Source organism: Lepidochelys kempii, chromosome 17, assembly GCF_965140285.1.
Source record: "Lepidochelys kempii isolate rLepKem1 chromosome 17, rLepKem1.hap1, whole genome shotgun sequence".
In the NCBI taxonomy this organism is placed as follows: Eukaryota; Metazoa; Chordata; order Testudines; family Cheloniidae; genus Lepidochelys; species Lepidochelys kempii.
In genome coordinates this window covers 16,318,549-16,338,055 of record NC_136396.1, presented here as the reverse complement: position 1 = coordinate 16,338,055, position 19,507 = coordinate 16,318,549, and the positions used below count along the sequence as shown (strand labels likewise).

Here is a 19,507-nt window from a genome sequence, read left to right as displayed (position 1 = left end):
AAAAATTGCACCATCTGGTCATGTGTTTGTCTGCCAATGATTTTAGACCCAATGGGCTCAATTTACAAGTAAAAACTTATTTTCTCTAACTAAGTGCTTTGCAAATTTAGGCTGGGATCTGAGAGTCAAGCTGGGTGCTTTTATTGCCAGTTATAAAGGTTCTACAAGCCACATTAAGCCTTCAATGGCACCTGTACAAACTTGTTATGTTGCTGGTAAGCCCTCACTAGCACCCACGCAACCCCTTTGCCTACAATGGGGTTTGTGCAAGTGTAACTGACTGGAAATTAGGAAACAATTCCGTTGTTGTTGCACAGGATTGGAACACATTCCAGCTTACTCTCTGCTAGCTGTGTGGTCTCTGCAGGGCTAACAGAAGCAGAAAGTAGTAAAGACTTAGTTTTTGACTCCAGTCAGCAGATCTGAATACACAGAAGAACTGGGTCTGCTGAGTAAGGAGGTGCCATTTTTACTTTACACTTTGTCAGAGTGGCGCTGCACTTTAAGTTGCCATCGACAAAGTATCCCAAGGTTTCCACTGCAGTTTTGCTCACCATTTAATTAAAAACCCACCGTGCCTAGGAAACCTATTTTTGCTGCTCCCTGGGCGGGTGCTTAAGTCAGGCTTCATTGTTGCAAGATCAAGATTTTGGTACATGGAAAAAGTACGTTAGAAGGACCCAGTTGAACTGTGAGAAGATAAATAGCATCTTTTGTGATCCCTGCTGCTTCATGTTCCCATTGCGAAGCCTTGCCCTCTTTTACATGCCGGTGACTAAAGGAAAAGGGACTTTACATGGCCACAGATTGTACACACTTCAAAAGGAGGTAGCTGCAATGTGGCTTCGAGCTGAGTAAAGTTCGAGTATTACAGATGATAACGAGATACCTGCCTTGTTTGTGCAGCTTGTCAGAATAATTCTGCTTCCTCCTTCCCCCAGGTCTGGCTAATCTTTGTCTCCATTCACCTGCTCTCTAGCACCTCATTTTCCTTTCCTTTGCTGTCTTCATAGGGCTCTTTTCATCTCTAAGATCATGGCTGGAGCTTGATTACTGAGGAGCAGGGGAAGGGCAAAGAGAAGGTTTTCATGGCTGCTAAATGCTTATTCGTCTCCTTGTCTCAATTTTGTCACGCCCCCTTCTCTCTCACACCCACAAGGGGCAGATTTTATATGCTCAGGCCATGGTGCTGACACCTCTCCCACTCGCCGCACCACATACAGATTCGAAAACACTTGTATTCGAAGTAGAATGTGATGCCTTTGGCCAAGCAGCAGCCTACAGGATACCACTGGCCTCCAGGTCAATTTGTGTGGCAGGTGGTTGCTCTGAGCCTTGCCTCCCTACCTCAAACTGCATTGCCCAGGGCACCCTCTTGTATCTGTGCTAAGCTCTGAACTGGCCATCCTGCATCAGATTGTTCAACGCAGTGCACGCCGGGCCCCTCCCAGTCTGACTCCCGTGCTCAGGAATTCAGGCCGCCTGAGGCTACGCAACAATAATATCAAACCGGGAAGGGAACAGGGTGGAGCCTGGCATACCGGCACCTGGGAACTGAATTCATCTTTTAGGTACTTGCCCCCAGAGAAGTGAGGAATCATGGTGAGTTGAGAGAGGAGACATGGAGGACCAAAACCAGTAGGAAGGGCTGGTAAAAGAAAATCCATCGAGAGAGAGGCATGTGTAAACGACAGTCATCTTCAATGCAGTCCCCGGACTCCCCACCACCGGAACCCTCCTGCTCCTGACCCTCCTGGCCAACACTTGTGCAACTGCCTCTGTAACACGTTTCCTGAGGATTTTGCCCCTCAAGCCTTTCACTGCGTTCAGTAATATTACTCTAACTAGCCATCCCTGTGCGAGGAGGTCTGACTCAAATGCAAAGGTGCCCATCTCCCAGGAGGTCCTGCATCTCTTCTTGCTGGAAGGACCTTTCTCTTAGAATGGCGTGAAGGCAATTGCCAAGCAGAATTTCCTGTGCTAGATCATACTATTGCTGCAGTGTAACCAAGAGAAGGTGTCCTCGTATCTTTAGATTGTCTGTACTGCAGTCACAGGGTGACTGCTGCTTGAGTAGGCCCACCTGAGCTCATTTTAATCTAGCCCGTTCAGGTCCAGGAGCAGGGCAACCCCAGAAGCACTTGCTTCAGTGCAGGCTAGCCCTGTGAGTGAGTACCCAGGGTTCCAGACAAGCTTGTACGGCCCACACTGAAGTGCCCTCTGCTCCGGGACCCAAGCTAGCTTAAAGCTAGCTCGTTATGTCTTTCACACCCTCAGATTGGTGTATTGACATACCCTTTATGTGTAACCCAGACACTCACTCTTTATGCATCACAAGCTGCTGACTGGCTTTGTAAATGCAGGAGAGGAACATCAAGTAGTCTAGTGAGCTATGCTGCTAGCATTCGAATTCTTCTGTGGTTAATTCTGGTTTTGCTTTTCATTATAAAACCTTGCTGCGGAACTGGGACCAGGAAGTAAATTTACCAAAGATCCTACCAAGCTGGAGCCCTCCAGCCCATCGGGGGAAATCTCTCCAGAACCACACAGAATGGCACTGCTAGACCTGGCAGGGACTTCTCAGGCTAATAACAGGTATGTGGCTTTCATCTCCACCGAAGCAGTTTCCTCCATAAAGACTAGAGGCTAGATTGTGACTCCCTCAGCCCACGTGCAGCCCCACTGGGGTCCGCTTGAGCCGCTGGTGGAGTGAGATTCTGCATCCGATGAAGTGAGCTGTAGCTCACGAAAGCTCATGCTCAAATAAATTGGTTAGTCTCTAAGGTGCCACAAGTACTCCTTTTCTTTTTGCTTACAATGAGTGTGAGAGTCTTGCTCCGTGGAAGCACTGATCATAGCGCGCCTCTGACATATACTGTGTCTTTCGTTGGTTTCAAATGCTATGCAGCAAGGGAGCTGGAAACCTTCCCATTTCAAATGCGTATGGTTTTTGTGTTTTTGTTTTTTTTTTAACCTGATGCAGTCGGGTTGATGTTACTAGTAAAGCTGTAAGAGAGAACAAGTCTAATCAGCCTTCATTTGTCAGACTTTTAACGCACGAGGCTAGTGAGAGAGTCACTGTTAGTCACAGTAATGCTGAGAAATCTGGAGGGGGAATGTGTAAAACAAAAAGTGGAAAGTATGCGCTCAATTAGCCCAAGCTCTTTCATGCATGTGTGTCTGTGTAAGAGAGATGTTTTGATATCACTTACGGTACACTCTCAGGGCTAGATGGGGGAGTCAAAGGAAGTGACTTTTTTGCCTGAGTGAAAGCCGAGTAAGAACTTCAGGATTTGCCCCAAATGTCTGAGCCTTACAGGGTGGTGTTGTGTCCAGTTTTTGCTGCCTGTCTGTTTAGACTGCAAACTCCTCAGGGCAGGGACTGTATCATCTTTTGTCACTTGGGCAGTGCTGAGCATACTGTTGGCACTGGAAAGATTATTTCCAAAGATGCAGTTGCTGCAAGTGGAAGCAATATTTTGTTTGTCATCCTGAGAGTTTGGAACATGCTCTGCAATCCTCTGTTGGCAGCCATCTGAAATCAGGAAAGACCTGAGTAAGGGGAGTGAGATGGAAGTCACTGAATGCTGTTGCTAATAATGTGGTAACTGTAAGTGCTTTGTTTTAGCACAATAATGAAAACCTCAGGGCTCATTTTTCACCTTTGATGGTGTGCCCACCGTAGCTGCCATTAGCAAACCACTAGAGAAATCAGATCATCCTGCTATTGTGAGCTGATACAAAAAAAAAAAGATCAAAACCACTGAGTTTGAACAAAAGGGATCGGGTCACTACTGTGTGCAAACAAGGTAGGAGAAGATTTCCTTCCTGAATTATCTGAGATGCCTAAAGTAGGTCTACAAATTCACCATCAGACTGCAGTCTAACAAGTCAAGCTTTATAAGAAGGGTACATTCATAACTGATTGATAGGTGTTTTGACAAATGCCTAATCAAATTCACAGAGGCCAACAGGTGGTGGGACACGAGATGAGGAGGACTCTGAGAATTCTTTCCCAGGTGTCTGGGTGTTGAGTCTTTCCCACATACTCAGGATCCAACTGATTGCCGTATTTGGGGTTGGGAAGGAAGTTTCCCCCCAAGTCAGATGGGCAGAGACCCTGGGGATTTTTTGCCTTCCTCGGTAGCATGGGGCACGGGTCACTTGCAAGTTTAAACTAGTGTAAATGGCGGATTCTCTGTGATTTGAAGTCTTTAAATCACGATCTGAGGACTTGCAACTCAGCCAGAGGCAGGGGTCTATTATAGGAGTGGGTGGGCAAGCGTCTGTGGTCTACAGTGTGCAGGAGGTCAGATTAGATGATCACGGTGGTTCATTCTGTCCTTAGTCTGTGAGGTCAATAGGTTATAACCATCAAGCCTTCAAGTGATGCATGTATAACCACGTGTAACCCACATTACGCGTGCCGGTGATATTCTTATAACACCTATTGATTACGTATTAACTCTCTATGAACTACATGTAAATGTAGTGACATGTGAGTACAGACGGCGGGGGGGAGATGTTCTGGTGTGTGACCAGCTTCGTGCTGCTGAGACCCATGTACATGGCCGTATGTGGCTGCAGCTCTGTGTGAAGAGCAGCGCTCTGGGTGCTGGTGTTACCCCAGAGAGGTGTGATTCCTTCCACAGCCCCCAGGGTGTGCCAGGGGATAGGGGCTATTCTGTGGCACTTCCCTCCTCCCACATGCTCAACCAGCTTTGCTGGGTGAAATCCTGGTCCCAGTGAAGCCCAGGGCAAAACTCGCATGGTGCTCTGGGGCTAACCCCAGGTCTGTGGGAGCTGGGCTGGTGGTCTTGAGGTTTCCAGCTGCACCGTAAACCTGGCTTTACAGTTGGTAGACCCAGGACTCAGAGCTGTGCCAACACGTTCATACTTCACCACGCCGACCTCCTGACTTGTGTCTGCAGCTTGAGCTGCAGCCGCACTGCAAAATGATATGGCTTGGATCCGAATCTCAGTGGGATGGGGGCTCTGCTCTCTCACCAGCAAGGCTCTAGTACCGGGCCTTGAGTGCTTGTTGACCCGAGTCAGACTGATTTGTGTGTGCATGGAAGGGGCGCTTGGGGTCAAACCTGAGCTTAGTGTGTGGTGTAGACGTACCCATTGAGGTTAATAACATTCTAGCCCTAAAGGCCTTGGGGTGTTTGGCACTGGTTGCAGCATCCTGTTTAATTTTGTGATGGATCGTGAATCCCACAGGAAAAAGGTCTTTACAAATATCCTGAGATGACTACAACTGAGGGCAGGGACTGGCTCCGCCTGTGAATTGCTGTGTCACAAGTAACAAAAGTGATGCCCTGTACAAGACACACACGGCTCGGCTAGCAGGTGCTGCTTGGTGTGCTTAGGGCATGCCAAGTTCATCCAATTTAACTGAAGGTGGGATTTTAAAATCTTATTCACTTAAACTGGTCCTAAAGGCTGTTGTGTCCACATTTTCATTTTAGTTTAAACCAGGCTTATTTAAATACAAGAGCTAGGTGGTATTATGTTTTTATTTACTAAAGTTGATTAGGAACAGATGAAAATTTAAGATACTTTTAAAACCGAGAGAAGAGACACGGCCTTTTGCATTGTTTTAACTAAACTGTGTGATGTGACCCATTTGCTTGTATGTGTTACAGATTCACAAATAATGACTCTCTTACAGCCCCCAGCTACAGAGCCTTGGCTTTTTAGCTCCATCAGTTGCAGCTCATGCTTTAGCACAGCAGGTCCCTGGTTCAGCCCCAGGTGCATTGGTCAAACTGACAGCCATCGGATGCGAACGAGGCAGTGCTTTCCAAGAATGGATAAACTTGTTGCTTTGGCGAGGGCCTAACGGGGAAATAAGTAAACATGCGGAACACGTGGCCAAAAGGGCTGCTGTTGAATCAATTCCTCTTTGTCCAGCACTTGCTGTCACATGCTGAGCAGCGAACCTATCACAGAGTATTTTAGCACAGGGAACGTACTGACCCAAAAGTCTTAACATCTGACAGTCACGTTCTCCGTATTCTCTGGCGCCCAAGACAAGGACGAGATTTGTGTGATGATATTGACTTCACGGCAATAAGCGCTGGGAAGCGGACAGAACTTAGAGTGGAATTTGGCTCGTGCTCTGTATGGTGCCATTTCACATATGTTTGTGGGATGGGAACTCTCTTAAGTCTCTTGCTTGGCTGAGACTCGTGCAAGAGTCTCTGGAGCAAGAGGGAGTCTTCAAAACCTGTGAAAATGGTCAGGTCCTTGCTTTCGTTCAAGTGCTCGAGCTTGCAAAGGAGTCCTCTTCTTTGACTGCTGCCCTAGGTTTAAGGAATGTGCAAAGGGTTGCCTCTTACAAGCAGAATCCAACATCGCGATGTCACAGTGTTTTGGCAAGGGTTCATCAAGGTATATAGGCACGTGCTGAACTTTAAGCATGGAAGCACTCATTTTCCTCTTCAGCAAAACACTTAAACATATGCTTAAGAAGCGTTTTGCTGAATCAGGTCTCAGATGAATAATTGTAACTGGGGAGTCTGTAATTTCAAGTGTGGTATTGGATTGCACAAAGTATGTATCCTGCTAAAGGAAGTAATACGCTGCATGAATTGATTATACTGGTAATAAGTTGTTGAAATTCAGAATTGATATATAAATATGGGGCTCACTCATTAAAGTCAATGAAAGGGTTTCATTAACTTCAATGGGCATTGGATTGGGCCTTTCCTTATATTGGTATACTATTATATAGGTATATTGTATAGGTAGATATATTGCATAGATGGAAGAGCTCTATTGTCTACTTGACTGTGCATAATCTTTGCTAAATGAGAGCATAATGAGTAGTACAAATTAGGACCTGATCCTGCACCGCTGATGTTAATCAGAGTTTTTCTGTTCTGTCTAGATGGATACTTACGCAGCCCTCATGATCATAGTACCTGAAGTTGTTACTGTGTTCATTTTCGCAACACCCCAAGGAGGCAGGATAGTGCTGCTTTCCCCATTTTACAGATGGGGACCTGAGACACCGAGGCACTAAGTGATTTGACGGAGGTCACATAGGAAGTCTGTTACAGAGCAGGAATTGAACCCAGGTCTCTGGAATCCCAAGCAAGTGCCTTAACTACAAAGCTATACTTCAGTTAGCCAACCGGTCATTGACTTCTATGGGTGTGTGATCAGGCTTCAGGTGTTTAGGCTGGATCTTCAAAGCTGCTGAGCACCCACTGCTCCTGTTGACTTCAAAAGGGGCTTTAAATGCTCAGCACCCCTGAAAATCATCCTTTGTATGTCAATATCTGTAAACATATCACTTCTTCTTGTTTGATTTTTCTCTTCAGTTAGTACACTTTATTCTCTCCCCCCACCCCCCAAATATAAAAATACAGTTAAATCGACCTGAAGACAGACAGGCAGGCAGAATAGTGACAAGATGATAGGGATGTGAAGCTAATTAGCTAATCTGCCCCTAAGAAATTTTGCTTAGAATACTCAGTGGTAGATTTTTTTTATCAGACTGTGCAACAGTATCCGAGTCAGTAAAAGGTCTGGAATTTGCATTCTCAACGTGCAAGTGAATCTGGGGGCTTCCTGTCCATGTTGAACACCTGCTAATATTGAATTGTCTTCACCTTCATCCCTACTGTGCTCTGACTGTTTCTAGTAGTGAGTCAGGATTGCACATTCTGGTAAAATAGCTTTAGAAAATCTTAGAGAAAAATAATGTTTTTTTTTCTGGAGCAGAGTTGGGCAGTGGTTCTAAGTGGAATTTAATGATTGTGAGGGATACCAACCAGAGCAGGATTTCGAGTTTTTAGTTTTTCATTGCAGCGTTATCATTCGGCTATTTGTACTGAACCTTATTCTGATCTGACTTCCTTGGTTTTACCCGAATATAAATCCCAGATTTATTGAACCAGATTCAGCACTCGGTTATACCAGTGAAACACTACCACAAATTCAGTGAAGTCAGGGGGTCACTCTGGATTTACAGGGATCTAACTGACAAGCCCATTGAGTTCAACTGGGCTACTGTTGACTTACACTGGTCTCAGTGAGAACATAATCCGGCCATGTATGTTGAATTCACAGACTATGTGAATTATAGCCCACTTGGGTTAATTCAGCATGTTGTATAGGAAATCCTAAATTACAGTGGAGATGAAAAACTTGCCTTGATCATACAGACCCTCCTCCCCCCCCCCTTGTTTTGGCAATGTATATTTCTAAATAAAATATACATTTATTTTATTTTATTTTTTTTTTAAGAAGAAGTCCATATTCGTGTGTAGAGTACATACAGAGACTTGTGCTCCCCTATTAGGAACATAGACTAGTCATCCAGCTAGTCCAATACCATGTCTCTGACATTTGGTAACCCCAGATGCTTTAGAGGAAAGTGCAAAAAACCCTGCACTGGACAATTATGGGATAATCTGCCCCAGGGAAGGTTTCCTCCGAAGAGCCATTAGTTACAGGTTGCCTAATGCTCTGAAGCATGGGGGTTTACATCCCTTCCAAAAACTCTTGTTTGCTTTTTCTAATATTTGGCATGTATTCTAGTAGCTGTGGATAGCCTTGATCTCCATATAAATCCTTACATCCTTAGAAACGGATTTTAAAACCATTCCTGGCTGGCTGAACTCTGTTCCCCTGGAAATCAATGGTAACAAGTCCCATTGTCTTTGGTGGGTGCAGATTCAGCCAAACAATGAGTTTTTGGCAGAAGACAGCACTCTCTTCCATCAGCTTAAAGCGTCTTCACCAGAAGCACTAACGGGGACAGTTGCGCTGATGCGAGTTTGCAGTGTAGACCTGAGGTTTGTTGTTAAAACTCAGTGAGATTTTCCTCTTTCTTTACATAGAGGTTACTCCATTGATGTCTGTGGATTTACCCCTGGTTTGCACTGATGTGGCTGAGTGGGGACTCAGAACCCAGTGGGCTTGGTTGCTAAAAACCCCAAGACAACCCATGATTTAGCCTCCAGTAGGTCACTGGCTAGAAGATTTATCTCATTTGTGGCAATGCTTGAAATGTTTGCAGGGTTTCAGATGTGCAGGAGATACCTGAATCCTTCCAGAAGTTCATATATAAAAAAGCACTGTTAAAGGGGGGAAACTGAGCTTGATTTGAGACCCATCTGTCTTAAGAACGTTTTCAAACCTTTCCTTTGCAGTAGCAACACCAATGTAATTACCGCAGTGCAAACCTCTACTGCAGAAACCCCACACTGTTGTAAAGCAAGGTTTACACTGGTAAGTTAAAAGTGACATTGCCCATCCAAAGCTCATGCCGGAGAAACCTTCTGTGCCATCCTGCGGTATCTCTCTTACTCCCTTATGAAAATGTGTGATCATGATCTATTTGCTGACGAGTTGTATAAGCTTTAAAGAAAGGAATTTGCCATGGTTTACTGACCCCAGAAACCCTGAGAGCTGTCATGAGTTCTTTCAACTGGAGCCCTGGAGTGCTCTGCTGCTAGGATCGTCGGTGTGGGATCTTTATTTTTTCCTTATGCAGAGGAAGTATTGAAGTCAGAGCTAGTTTTTTTTTTCCCCCTCAGTCCCTTGAAAATGCGCCTTTAGTCTATTTAATGCACTGTACATAAGCATGTGTTTTTTAAGCGATCCATTGATAGTTCCTTTACTGTGTCCCATGTCTGCTTCTCCTTGTCAGGTCTGAGAAGAGTAGTGTTTCTGAAGACTGTGAACCAGGTGAGCAAGAAATAATGGCTGCTTTCTACTGAGAAAGCGTAATGGTGAGGGACATAAAAAAGGCTAGGTACAGTCTAATAAATAACAGATTTCCCCAGGAAGCAGATAAACTCTCCAGTTCTTTGGCTGAGATGATGACATGCCACGTGAAATGTATTTGCTGAGTGCACACTCTCCCAGCAATGTGCTGCAGTTATGGCTATTGTAATGAAACATTTCTATACAAATGACAAAAGTGTAGCAAACATTGCTGCTTATCACCGCTCCCCGTAGTGTACTATGCTTTCCATTGTGTGGGGCTTGGAATCTCTGTATGCTTCTGTTGAATAGCTTGTAGGAAGAGATATGTCATGGGGAGGACAATGCCTTCTATATTGTATATTTTGATGGGTAATAAAGCATTCTGTGACTATCTGTATGAGGGATATTGTGTTTACACACACCACACACACACACACATGCTCCCTCTTTAAAATGAGCCCATCTGAGTGGGAATGCATCATTATTTAAAAACAAATACAAAAGATAATAACAAGAATACCTACCCAGGAGAGTAAGCTGAATAATGGCGGGGGGGAAAGCCTGAGAAAATAGACTAGACTCATTCTGGGCCCTGTCGGCCTACAGACTGTCGCTCTGTCATACTAGTGGCAAGAGTGAATTACAGTCAAGGATCCTTTCTGGAGAACTTCCTTTAGACACATCTCTGAAACTTTTTTGACATGAATTGATTGTCACAATATCCCTCGGAGGCAAATAAATGAGTAAGTATTTTTCCCATTTCACAGACAGGGATGCAGAGATACTTGTCCTATGGCCTCTTGGGCAGGCCTTGATTCAACAGAACACTTCGACGATAATGAGACTTAAACACATGCTTAAATGTGCTGCTGAATCGGAACCGTATTTACTGAGGCCTTCTCTACCGGAAGAAGTCGCCCGAGTTTGTTTCTGGTAGAATTTTAAACCAGAATATTTAAACAACAGGCTGGTACAACAGGCTGTGAGCACTCTCTTATTGTGGTTTTAAACCAGGCTTACTTCAGTTTGGTTTAAATTGATTAGGAATCGGTTTAAGATGAAGTGAAATAAGTCATTCTTAAACTACATCCGCATAGGGGTGTGATCATTTAACTAAATCAGTGTAGAAAGTGATTTAAATTAAACCAGTGCGGTTTTCTCATATAGACAAAGCCTTATCCTTTCTCTGCCTCAGTTTTCCTGTCTGTACAGTGGAGTTAGTGATGGTAACCTACATGTGCAATGTGCTTTGAGACCTATGGGTGAAGTGCTGAGCGTTGTTATGAGGAACAGGTCACTGTATAGAATCGAACATGCTGGCAGTGAGGATTTTTCCTTCCCGGGCATGGATAATTAGTGGCCAATTGTCTTTCATGCATCAGATTAATTATTTTCCTGCTAGGTACCTCAGCAGAACTGAGTGGGATCAGACCTATCAAAATAGAGCCAGATGAGCTGGACATCATTCAAATAACCGTTCCAGGTAAAATATAAAACTTTGGAATTGCTCAGAAATATCTAGGCAAAGAACGTTGGCCTCCGACTGCACTGTGTGAAGATTTTGCTTTTGGAAAGGCAGGTTGCAGGAAATTGGGATTTCTCCTCATCTCACTGTCTCTTAGGATGAATTTTGCCCCCCAGTCCCTTTCTCTTTCGAAAGTAAAGTTCCAGTTGTGCATCAGAAGTTAGATGATTTCTTTGGAAGGCCTTTGGGATAACACATGGCTTTGTTTTTTCAAGGGCTTGGTCTGTGTCAGTTCATTTTTTGCCTTTCACCGTCTCCCTGTCCCATCTCTGGCCAGGCAGGCTGGGAGCGGACTCTTCTGGAGCAGATGCTAACACTGCTCTTTCAGTGATAAGGAAGAAGTACTGAGGTAGTAGGTGACCATTGCCTTCCTCTATCCCTGTGCTCTCCACCCGAGCCCCAGTGAGTATCCCTGAGGTGGGAACTGAGAGACAGAAAGTTAAATTATTTGTCCCAGGTCACATGTCAAATCCATGGCAGGACTGAGAGTAGAATCCAGATTTTCTGACTCCCAGCCCAGTACAAAGAAAGCCATAGACATTCTTGCTTTTAGAAGGAGCAAATTGGAAACAGTGGTTGCAGCCTGTTGGGGAAGAATATGGAGTGGGTATGGAAGGGATTTTAAAGTGACTTCACTTTGTATCTGTTGATTTATTCTGGAGATGAACACCTATAGGGTGGATGCACCCGTGTGGGAAAATGCTGTGTTAGGCGGATCCCTTTAAATTGTGGCCTCCGCGTTTCTATAGCACTGTGCGTTGGCTCCTAAGGGTGTAACTGAGCCTATTGAAAGCTGGTGTTCTATTGTCACTTCTGTCTCTCATTAGCTGATATGCCCTGTAGGACCACTGGTGACATCTCTGCAGCTTGCATCTGGCTAGGGCTTATCATTATACAAGTGGATAAATAGTAGCTCCCAGCAACCAGTTCTAAGGCTACCAAGCTGCCAGTGAGCAATCAGTGGTGCACATATGCTAGATAGTCTTGTTTCACTCACACTCACACACACTCACTCACACTCACACACACTCACTCACACTCACACACACTCACTCACACTCACACACACTCACTCACACTCACACACACTCACACTATATATATATATATCCCTAAAAGTAGCAGGGGCTAGAATTGTTCTCACTCACATTGGTAGGGTGGACCACACATTTGCTGCCCCCTGTCGTGGCATGACCCACCCTAAGAAGGTGTCCTGCTGGAGGGAAGAGCAATGACTTCAGCTCTCCAGGGATTGCCTAGAGTGGGTTCCCCAGGTAGAACCAGTGAGACTTGGTCCTCTGGAACTTAGCAGGGCTGACAGCAGGCCGAGGTCAATGAGGGCCCATCAGGCCAGATAAAAAAGGCTGGCAGCTTTTACAAGGGGCCAGTTCTGGAGGAAGCCCAGGACAGGGAACGCTCACTCTCCTTGCCCTAACCCAAGTAACCTGGCCTGATCAGGCCTCTCACCTTGGTAGGATTTGCTTTGGCTCTCTGTGAAGATATAGTTATGGTCTTTAATGCCCAAGTGGCTGTTTCGAGTTCAGATGTAGCTTCTTTTCTGTTCATGCCAGAAGGGGACTAGATGGAGAGCTGATCTGGCCAGAGGGCTGGGCCACAGAAGTGCCAGACCATTGTGGTGCTAGAGTGGAAGAAACCCTGAAAAGCTGTGTCCTGACACAAGGGGGCAATCTGGTATGCTGATAGAATTCCAGATTAAACCTTTGTCTTTAGGGGGGTTACCATGGATTTATAGCTGTGGAACTGAGAGCAGAATGTGGTCCCCCGTCTTTTCTTTAGCCCTGGTGTTTGGCTATCCCAGCCCATTGAGTGTTGTTGGTTTGCGGAACGTGTGCAGGAGTGAATTAGATTGATCAGTTGGATCAGGGGAAGGGACAGGTAGACCATGCAAGCTGGGTCAGGTGGCATCCAGCGCAATAAGCATGTGGTTTTGGAGTAGACCGCGGAGAAGGGGCTGAAAGGATACATGCAGGATTGGGCCCAGAGTGCATTCATGAGCCATGGACCTTTGGGGAGATGATCGCCCTGAAAAGCTGCTGGGCTAACAGTCCATGTTGGGATCCTCTACAGCAAAGTAGGTAAATAGTTTCTGAAGGCAAGACCACAAAAATCACCTAATTTGTTTCCTGTCTGTTGTATAAGGTTGGCAGATCTCAAACCTCAAGTGTTTATATTCCTGACCAGGGCACCAGTTCAGGAAAGCATCCCTGTTCAGGAAGGGTGGCTAAGCATGTGCTTGAATCCCACTGAAATCACTAGGACCTAAGCACTTACCCAAGGTCCAGATCCTAGGCACCCAACGCTGATTAATTTCAGTGGAAGATAGGCACCTTTTAAGTATCTCTGAGTATCGGGGCCCAAGTCCTTTCTTGCATTGGGTCCTAGAGTTGTTGAGGAGCCAGTGGTCGCAGGCCATAACGGGGACAGCAGCGTTGAAAACAGTAGGCTCTGGAGAGTAAAGAGGGGAGATTAGGAGTTTCCCTCAGGAAGACCATTCCTTGGGCTGGTATTTATAGGGTTGTTACCTTAGCTCGGTAGTGCACCAAATGGTAGGAACATCTTAAGGGGTGATTAGTAAGGTGCATTTCCAATGTGTTTTACAAGCATTAACTACAGAGTAACCTTGATGGAATTAGAGCAAGAGCGTGACTTTGAGTGTGTCCCACTGGGGGGTGACGCTCTTGGGTAGAAATAATGCCCACGCCAGCTGCAGTTCAGATGATTCTGAATTAGAGCCACTTATGTTAGTCTGATGCAACTCCATTGAAGTCAGGGGAGTCCCTCTGGATTTTACACCATTTTGATGAGAGCGGACTTGATCCCATAGTTAATATAGAGGAAGGAAAAAGGATCCAGGTATATTGCTAGATCAAACATTTTCATTTTCGGCTCGCCATGTAATGGGAGAGAAGAAGGCTAATGGCTGGCGTTAATAGGTGTATTTTATACAAGTTTAAGGAAGCTGAGTTATCATAGTTTTTGAGCCCTGATTAGATGACACTTGGAGTTCAGAGTCCACATAAGGCAATGGAAGGCCAGTATAGTTAAATTAGAGAGAGTACAGCTTAGGGCAAGGAAGATTAATAAAATGGAGGTGCTCACATATGAGGAGACCTCGATGAAATTTGGATTACTTATCCTTAGAGAAGGTGATTAAGTAGTGACCTGATTGAAGTATTTAAAGTAGCTAAAGGTTTATTTTAAAATTAAATTTTGAGATCTCTTTGAGGGCACTGGAGAGGCCAGCATTAGAGGAGACAGGTTTAAATTAAGAGGGCATATATCTAAGAAAAATTTAAGGAGGCATTCTTTTATGGAGTGAGGCAGCAAGTGGGTGGAATGGTCTTCCTGAGGAGCGGGCGATGGAGTCAAGCAGCATTAATGTTTTTAAGCCAAAATTGGATGTCTAGATATTAAGTCATCATGAAGCCATTTTTTGGCCTTCAACCTTTGTGAGGCTTATAAGGAAACTTTTGCAGATGATGCTATATTCACCAATTTGGGAAGGTGGAGTGGGTTTTATAGATGTTTCTGATGTCCTCTTACAAGTGTTAGTGTATAGGAGAAAGGTAGCAGAGTTGCCATCAAAACATTCCAGACACAATGGCCCAGATCCTCAAAGATATATTTAGGTGCTTAACTCCCATTTCAATGGGAATTAGATGCCTAAATACTTTTGAGGATGTGGACCAGTGTGAGTAGTCCTGCTTCTGGTCCTACGTGCCCTTGTGACTGTGTAAGTGCATCCTTTATCAAAGCAACATGCAGAGGCTCATATTGGGTAGGTTAGTTTTTCATGAATTCTTGTGGATGACCATAAGGCTCTGAAGTCTGCTTCCAGGGACAGTGGCTGGGCTGTCCAGAACTGTCTTTGGTGCTTTGTTCACAGACCGATCCCCCAGTTCCGATGAAATGCACGACCCAGTGACCAGCCGCATGACTTCAGACGATTCCAACTACATGCTAGAAACAGTAACAGGTAATTAAAAAAAAATAAATCCAATAAAAATAATGGAATTAGAAAGCTCAGAAATTCTACAAACATCAGAAAGAAATGGAGTAGAAATTTCCCGCCAAGATTTTCAATAATAGGAGCCTGAAGTTAGGATCCTAATTCCACAATTTTACTCACCTGTAAGTGTTCTAACCTTTCAAAATTGCCAAGCACCCAGCAGCTCCTATTGACCAGTAAGAACTGCTGGGTGGTCAGCACTACTGAAATTGGGTCACTCATTCGGGAGCACAAATATGGAAATGGGAGCCTAAGAGGCTCCTGTCACTTAAAGTCTTGGCCTAAACATGTAGCCTTGTTGCCCTGAAGCTGCCTTAACTGTGTCCAATAGAAAACATGTTTGAGAATCCAGAGGCGAAGTGTGTCAAATATTTGTTTGTTTTTTCCCCATGGCACATTTAAATATTGTCTGTTGTTATTTGCATTACAATAATGCCAAGACTGGGATCCCATTGTGCCTGGCTGCTGCACATAGTAAGGGACAGTTCCTGCCCCGTGGACTCATCTAAAAATAGATGTAAACTCTTTGGGGCAGGGAGTATGTTTTTTGTAGTGTTTGTACAGCACCTAGCACTATGGGGCTCCTAGGTGCTGCAATAATACCAATAATAAATAACCGTAATAACGAAATAGGCCACAGGTGGATGGGAATCAGAGGGACAGGGGGAAGTGACTTTGTTCAAGGACATTCCACAGGGGCGAAATGAATGTAAGATACCATCGTAATGAGCACCATGTGAAAGGCAAAATAAGATGGGGAAGCAGTCGAATAAAAAGCACAGTCAGCAAGGACCTTTCCTTGAGAGTTAATGTTTGTAACAAGAAAGCAGAATCGAGGGAGACGAACGAGAAAAGGTTTTTGCCCGGATTCAACCTAGTCCTTTTCTGACCTTCCCCAAAGGCAGCTCCCCACCTTCCTACAGCCTAAGTAGCCCCCCTTATAGCCTTTGCTCTGGGGACCTGTGAAAGGGGATGTGAATCTGAGCCGAGGTAAACCCCTTGCTTGCTGGGGACCAGACAGTGCCCTTACAGACTGTCAGAAAGATGGATCAGAAGGCGTGTCCTGTGTCACTCAGCTTTGTGCTCTGTTGACTGAAGCGGGGGTGTGGGAGCAGTCCCCAAACTTCTCTGCTTAGTGCTGTTCTGTTATCTGGGAAATGCTGGCTATACACTGGACTGTTTTTCCCCAGCATAGGAGGAATATATTCCTTTTACAGCCAGATGCTCTAGCTAGCTATCTTCATCCCTCATTCTAGCCTCAAGCAAATTCTCATGCCTGCTCCTTGAGCTGTCTTGGGGAACATTGACTGATTTATGCAAGAGAAACTGCTAAACCTTTGCTTTCCTTCCAGTTTCAGATAAAGAGCCCAGCCAGGACTTAAGACACGAAGAAAAGCCGATGGAAGGTAAGAGTGAATTTGTAATAAAAGCAGGCCAGCTTATCCTCTGATAATCTCAGGTTTGTTTAAAGCCTGATTAAAACAGCTCTCTTTTATTTTATTATTGATTTGTATTATCAAAGGGCCCAGTCATGGACCGGGACCCTATTTTGCTAGGGCTGAACAAACACAGAACAAAAAGACAGTCCCTTCCCCAGTGAGCTCCCAATCGGAGTATAAAACAAGAGAAAACAGATGGCTGTAGACAGACTGCATTGGATGGACCTTCTAAATCCTTGGCAAGGTAATTAGCTTCCCAACTACCTTGTTCAGAAGCACATCTCTGTATTTCAATGACCAGATCGTCAGATCTGGCCTGGTTGATTGTATATCAACGTCACTCCATTGACATTAGTGAAATCCCTCCAGTTTGTGCCAGCTGAGAATCGATCCCAGCAAATCTACTTGCCACAACAGTGGTATCAGTTGCAGGTTTGGGGGTTATTTTTTAAGTATAAATTGCAGTGATGCCCTGTCTGATTCAATCATTTACTATTGTAGTCTGTCGCCAGTCATGTCACTAAGAGCTTGATTGTGTGCTCACTGAGGTTAGTAGCAAAGCTCCCGGTGACTTATATGATGCAGGAGCAAGCCCTGAATTAGCAGAGGCTGTACACCTCCCCAAAGTGAGAAATATTGGCCATCCCAATCAGCTGCTCATCTGGCCACAGAGTAGCGTGGAGGTTCGTAGTGAAGGTGGGAAATGCCTTCCTGACTGGACCAGAGACTAACTGAACAACAAAAACGGAAACAACTCTTCAGGGTTTGGAGCACAAATTCTCAGTGTTTCAGTGTTGTGTCGTAGGCCTGTTTATCTCTAAGTGGTCCAAGAGTGAAGAATGAGTCCTGTGCTGTGTTGGCGTGAAGGGAGAGAGATTGAAAATGGAGAGGTTACAATGTGAGAATGTTGTGAACTTTGATTCAAGTCACATCGGCCTTGTATCGAAGGTCACCCTTTTTATTTTTCTGAAAAAATGTTAATTCTTGAGGACTTGAGTACACACCTATCTCAGATAATTATCCATACAGTTTATTCTAGTCTATATAAGAACATTATTGGTCAGAGAGACAGCATGGTCTAGTAGGTACAGCACCGATGTGTGAGTCAGGAGACCTGTGCTCTAATCCCGGATCTGCCCTGACTTACTGTGTAACCTTGGGCAAACCACTTCCCCTCCCTGCCTCTGCTTCGCCTCCCACCCTTTGTCTGTCTTCTCTGTTTAGATTGTAAACATGCTGGGACAGAGACTGTCTGCTCTGTGTATGTACAGCACCTAGCACACGGGTGCCCTGATCTAAGTTGGGACCTGTAATACAAATTAGAATAATAAATATAGGTTCACTGTGGGTTTATTTTGATCCCATTGTTCCTTTCTACTCTCCAAACTGATGTTTTCCTGCAGAAGAACAGCCACGCTGGGTCAGAGCAATGGTCCATGTAGCCCAGTAGCCTATCGTTTGACAGTGGCCTGTGACAGATGCTTCAGATGGAATGAACAGAATAGGACAATTTTGAGTGATCCATCCCTTGTTGTCCAGTCACTGCTTCCGGAAGTTAGCGGTTTAGGGGCCCCTGGAGCATGGGGTTGCATCCCTGACCATCTTGGCTAATAGCCACTGTTGGATCTATCCTCCATGAGCTTATCTAATTCTTTTTTTAATCCAGTTATGCTTTTCATCCTATAGGAATGAGTGCCATAGGTTGACTGTGTGGACTATATGACTAAAAATTAAAGGACAGAGCGCATCTTTTGACCTCTCTCAAATAGTTAAATTGTTGGTGACTTTTATCTGAATTTTTAATTTTAATGTTTTTATTTTTAACCTGTTACTGTGTGGATGAGACCTTTTTAAACAAACAATTACCAGTGTTTGTGCCTGCGCTTATGGTACTTTTGTTCTGCTGCCATTAGTCAGCAAGAGGATCTCTGCTTAACAAACAGTATTGGGCTGAGTGAATAACAGCAAGAAATCCTGTTGCCATAAATATGACGAGATCGACTAGTAGCATGTACAGAAGTAAATAAGGCATTTTAAAACAACAACATACTTGTGAAAATAGAGAGACAATATGAATGAAAATCATGGCACTTCCCACTGGCTGTGACACTGTCCTACGGTTTAACAGGGAGGTAAAAGGATATCAATATATGATCATCAGTAGATAAATAAAACTGCATGGGAGAAATAAATTATATAACTGTCAAGAATGAGACAGATGCAAAACAATGGGATTGAGGAATCCTTCCAACCCATCTGTGGTTCCATTCACATCACGCAGTCCATGCTCTGATCTGACACAGCGCTGCTACCTCTGAAAAACACTCGTCCCGTCAACCTATAGTGCCTTGTCAGGAGTCTGCGATGTTGCCCTAGGGCTAAAGGAGACTGGGAAAACCCATCTTGCCTGGGAGCTCAGATCAGCTTCACTAGTCACAAGAGCCACTTGACCTTTTGTCAGCTGTGAGGCCTTGCCAGTGACTCTTCGTGATGTCACTCCCCCATCCCTGGTGCGGATGGAGTTTGGCGGTAGCTGCTGCAAGGAATGGCACTGACTTTAAAGGAGCGCAGGCAAAGGGTTAAGAGTGCCTCTCCAGGTCAGTGTAGAATAGGGCTGTCCCAACAGCTTTGTTGTACGTCTCTGGAGTTAGAAGTGGTTTATTTGTCAGTGTGTTTCTCTTGTTTTCCAGATGGCCTAGGTGACGTTATAAGTCATTTGAGGAAGCAAGTTGAAACTCTGTTCAACACGCGCTATGGTAAGATGTTCCTTAACAATTGTTCTTAATG

The 19,507-nt window shown here is 44.7% G+C and overlaps 1 protein-coding gene across 11 annotated transcripts in view; it reads left to right on the top strand.

Annotated features, from left to right (window-relative positions):
* Positions 1-19,507, top strand: part of GTF2IRD1 (GTF2I repeat domain containing 1) — a 173,269-nt gene that overhangs the window by 108,835 nt on the left and 44,927 nt on the right. For all 11 annotated transcript variants that reach the window (XR_013634796.1, XM_073315874.1, XM_073315870.1 and 8 more), the window contains 6 exons: positions 2,475-2,595; positions 9,668-9,705; positions 11,129-11,209; positions 15,159-15,248; positions 16,634-16,687; positions 19,411-19,476. Coding sequence is in view for 10 of the 11 variants with exons in the window: in XM_073315874.1 (XP_073171975.1) it covers positions 2,475-2,595; positions 9,668-9,705; positions 11,129-11,209; positions 15,159-15,248; positions 16,634-16,687; positions 19,411-19,476 (450 nt within the window). In the remaining variant the exon portion in view is untranslated. The remainder of the gene's footprint in view (positions 1-2,474; positions 2,596-9,667; positions 9,706-11,128; positions 11,210-15,158; positions 15,249-16,633; positions 16,688-19,410; positions 19,477-19,507) is intronic.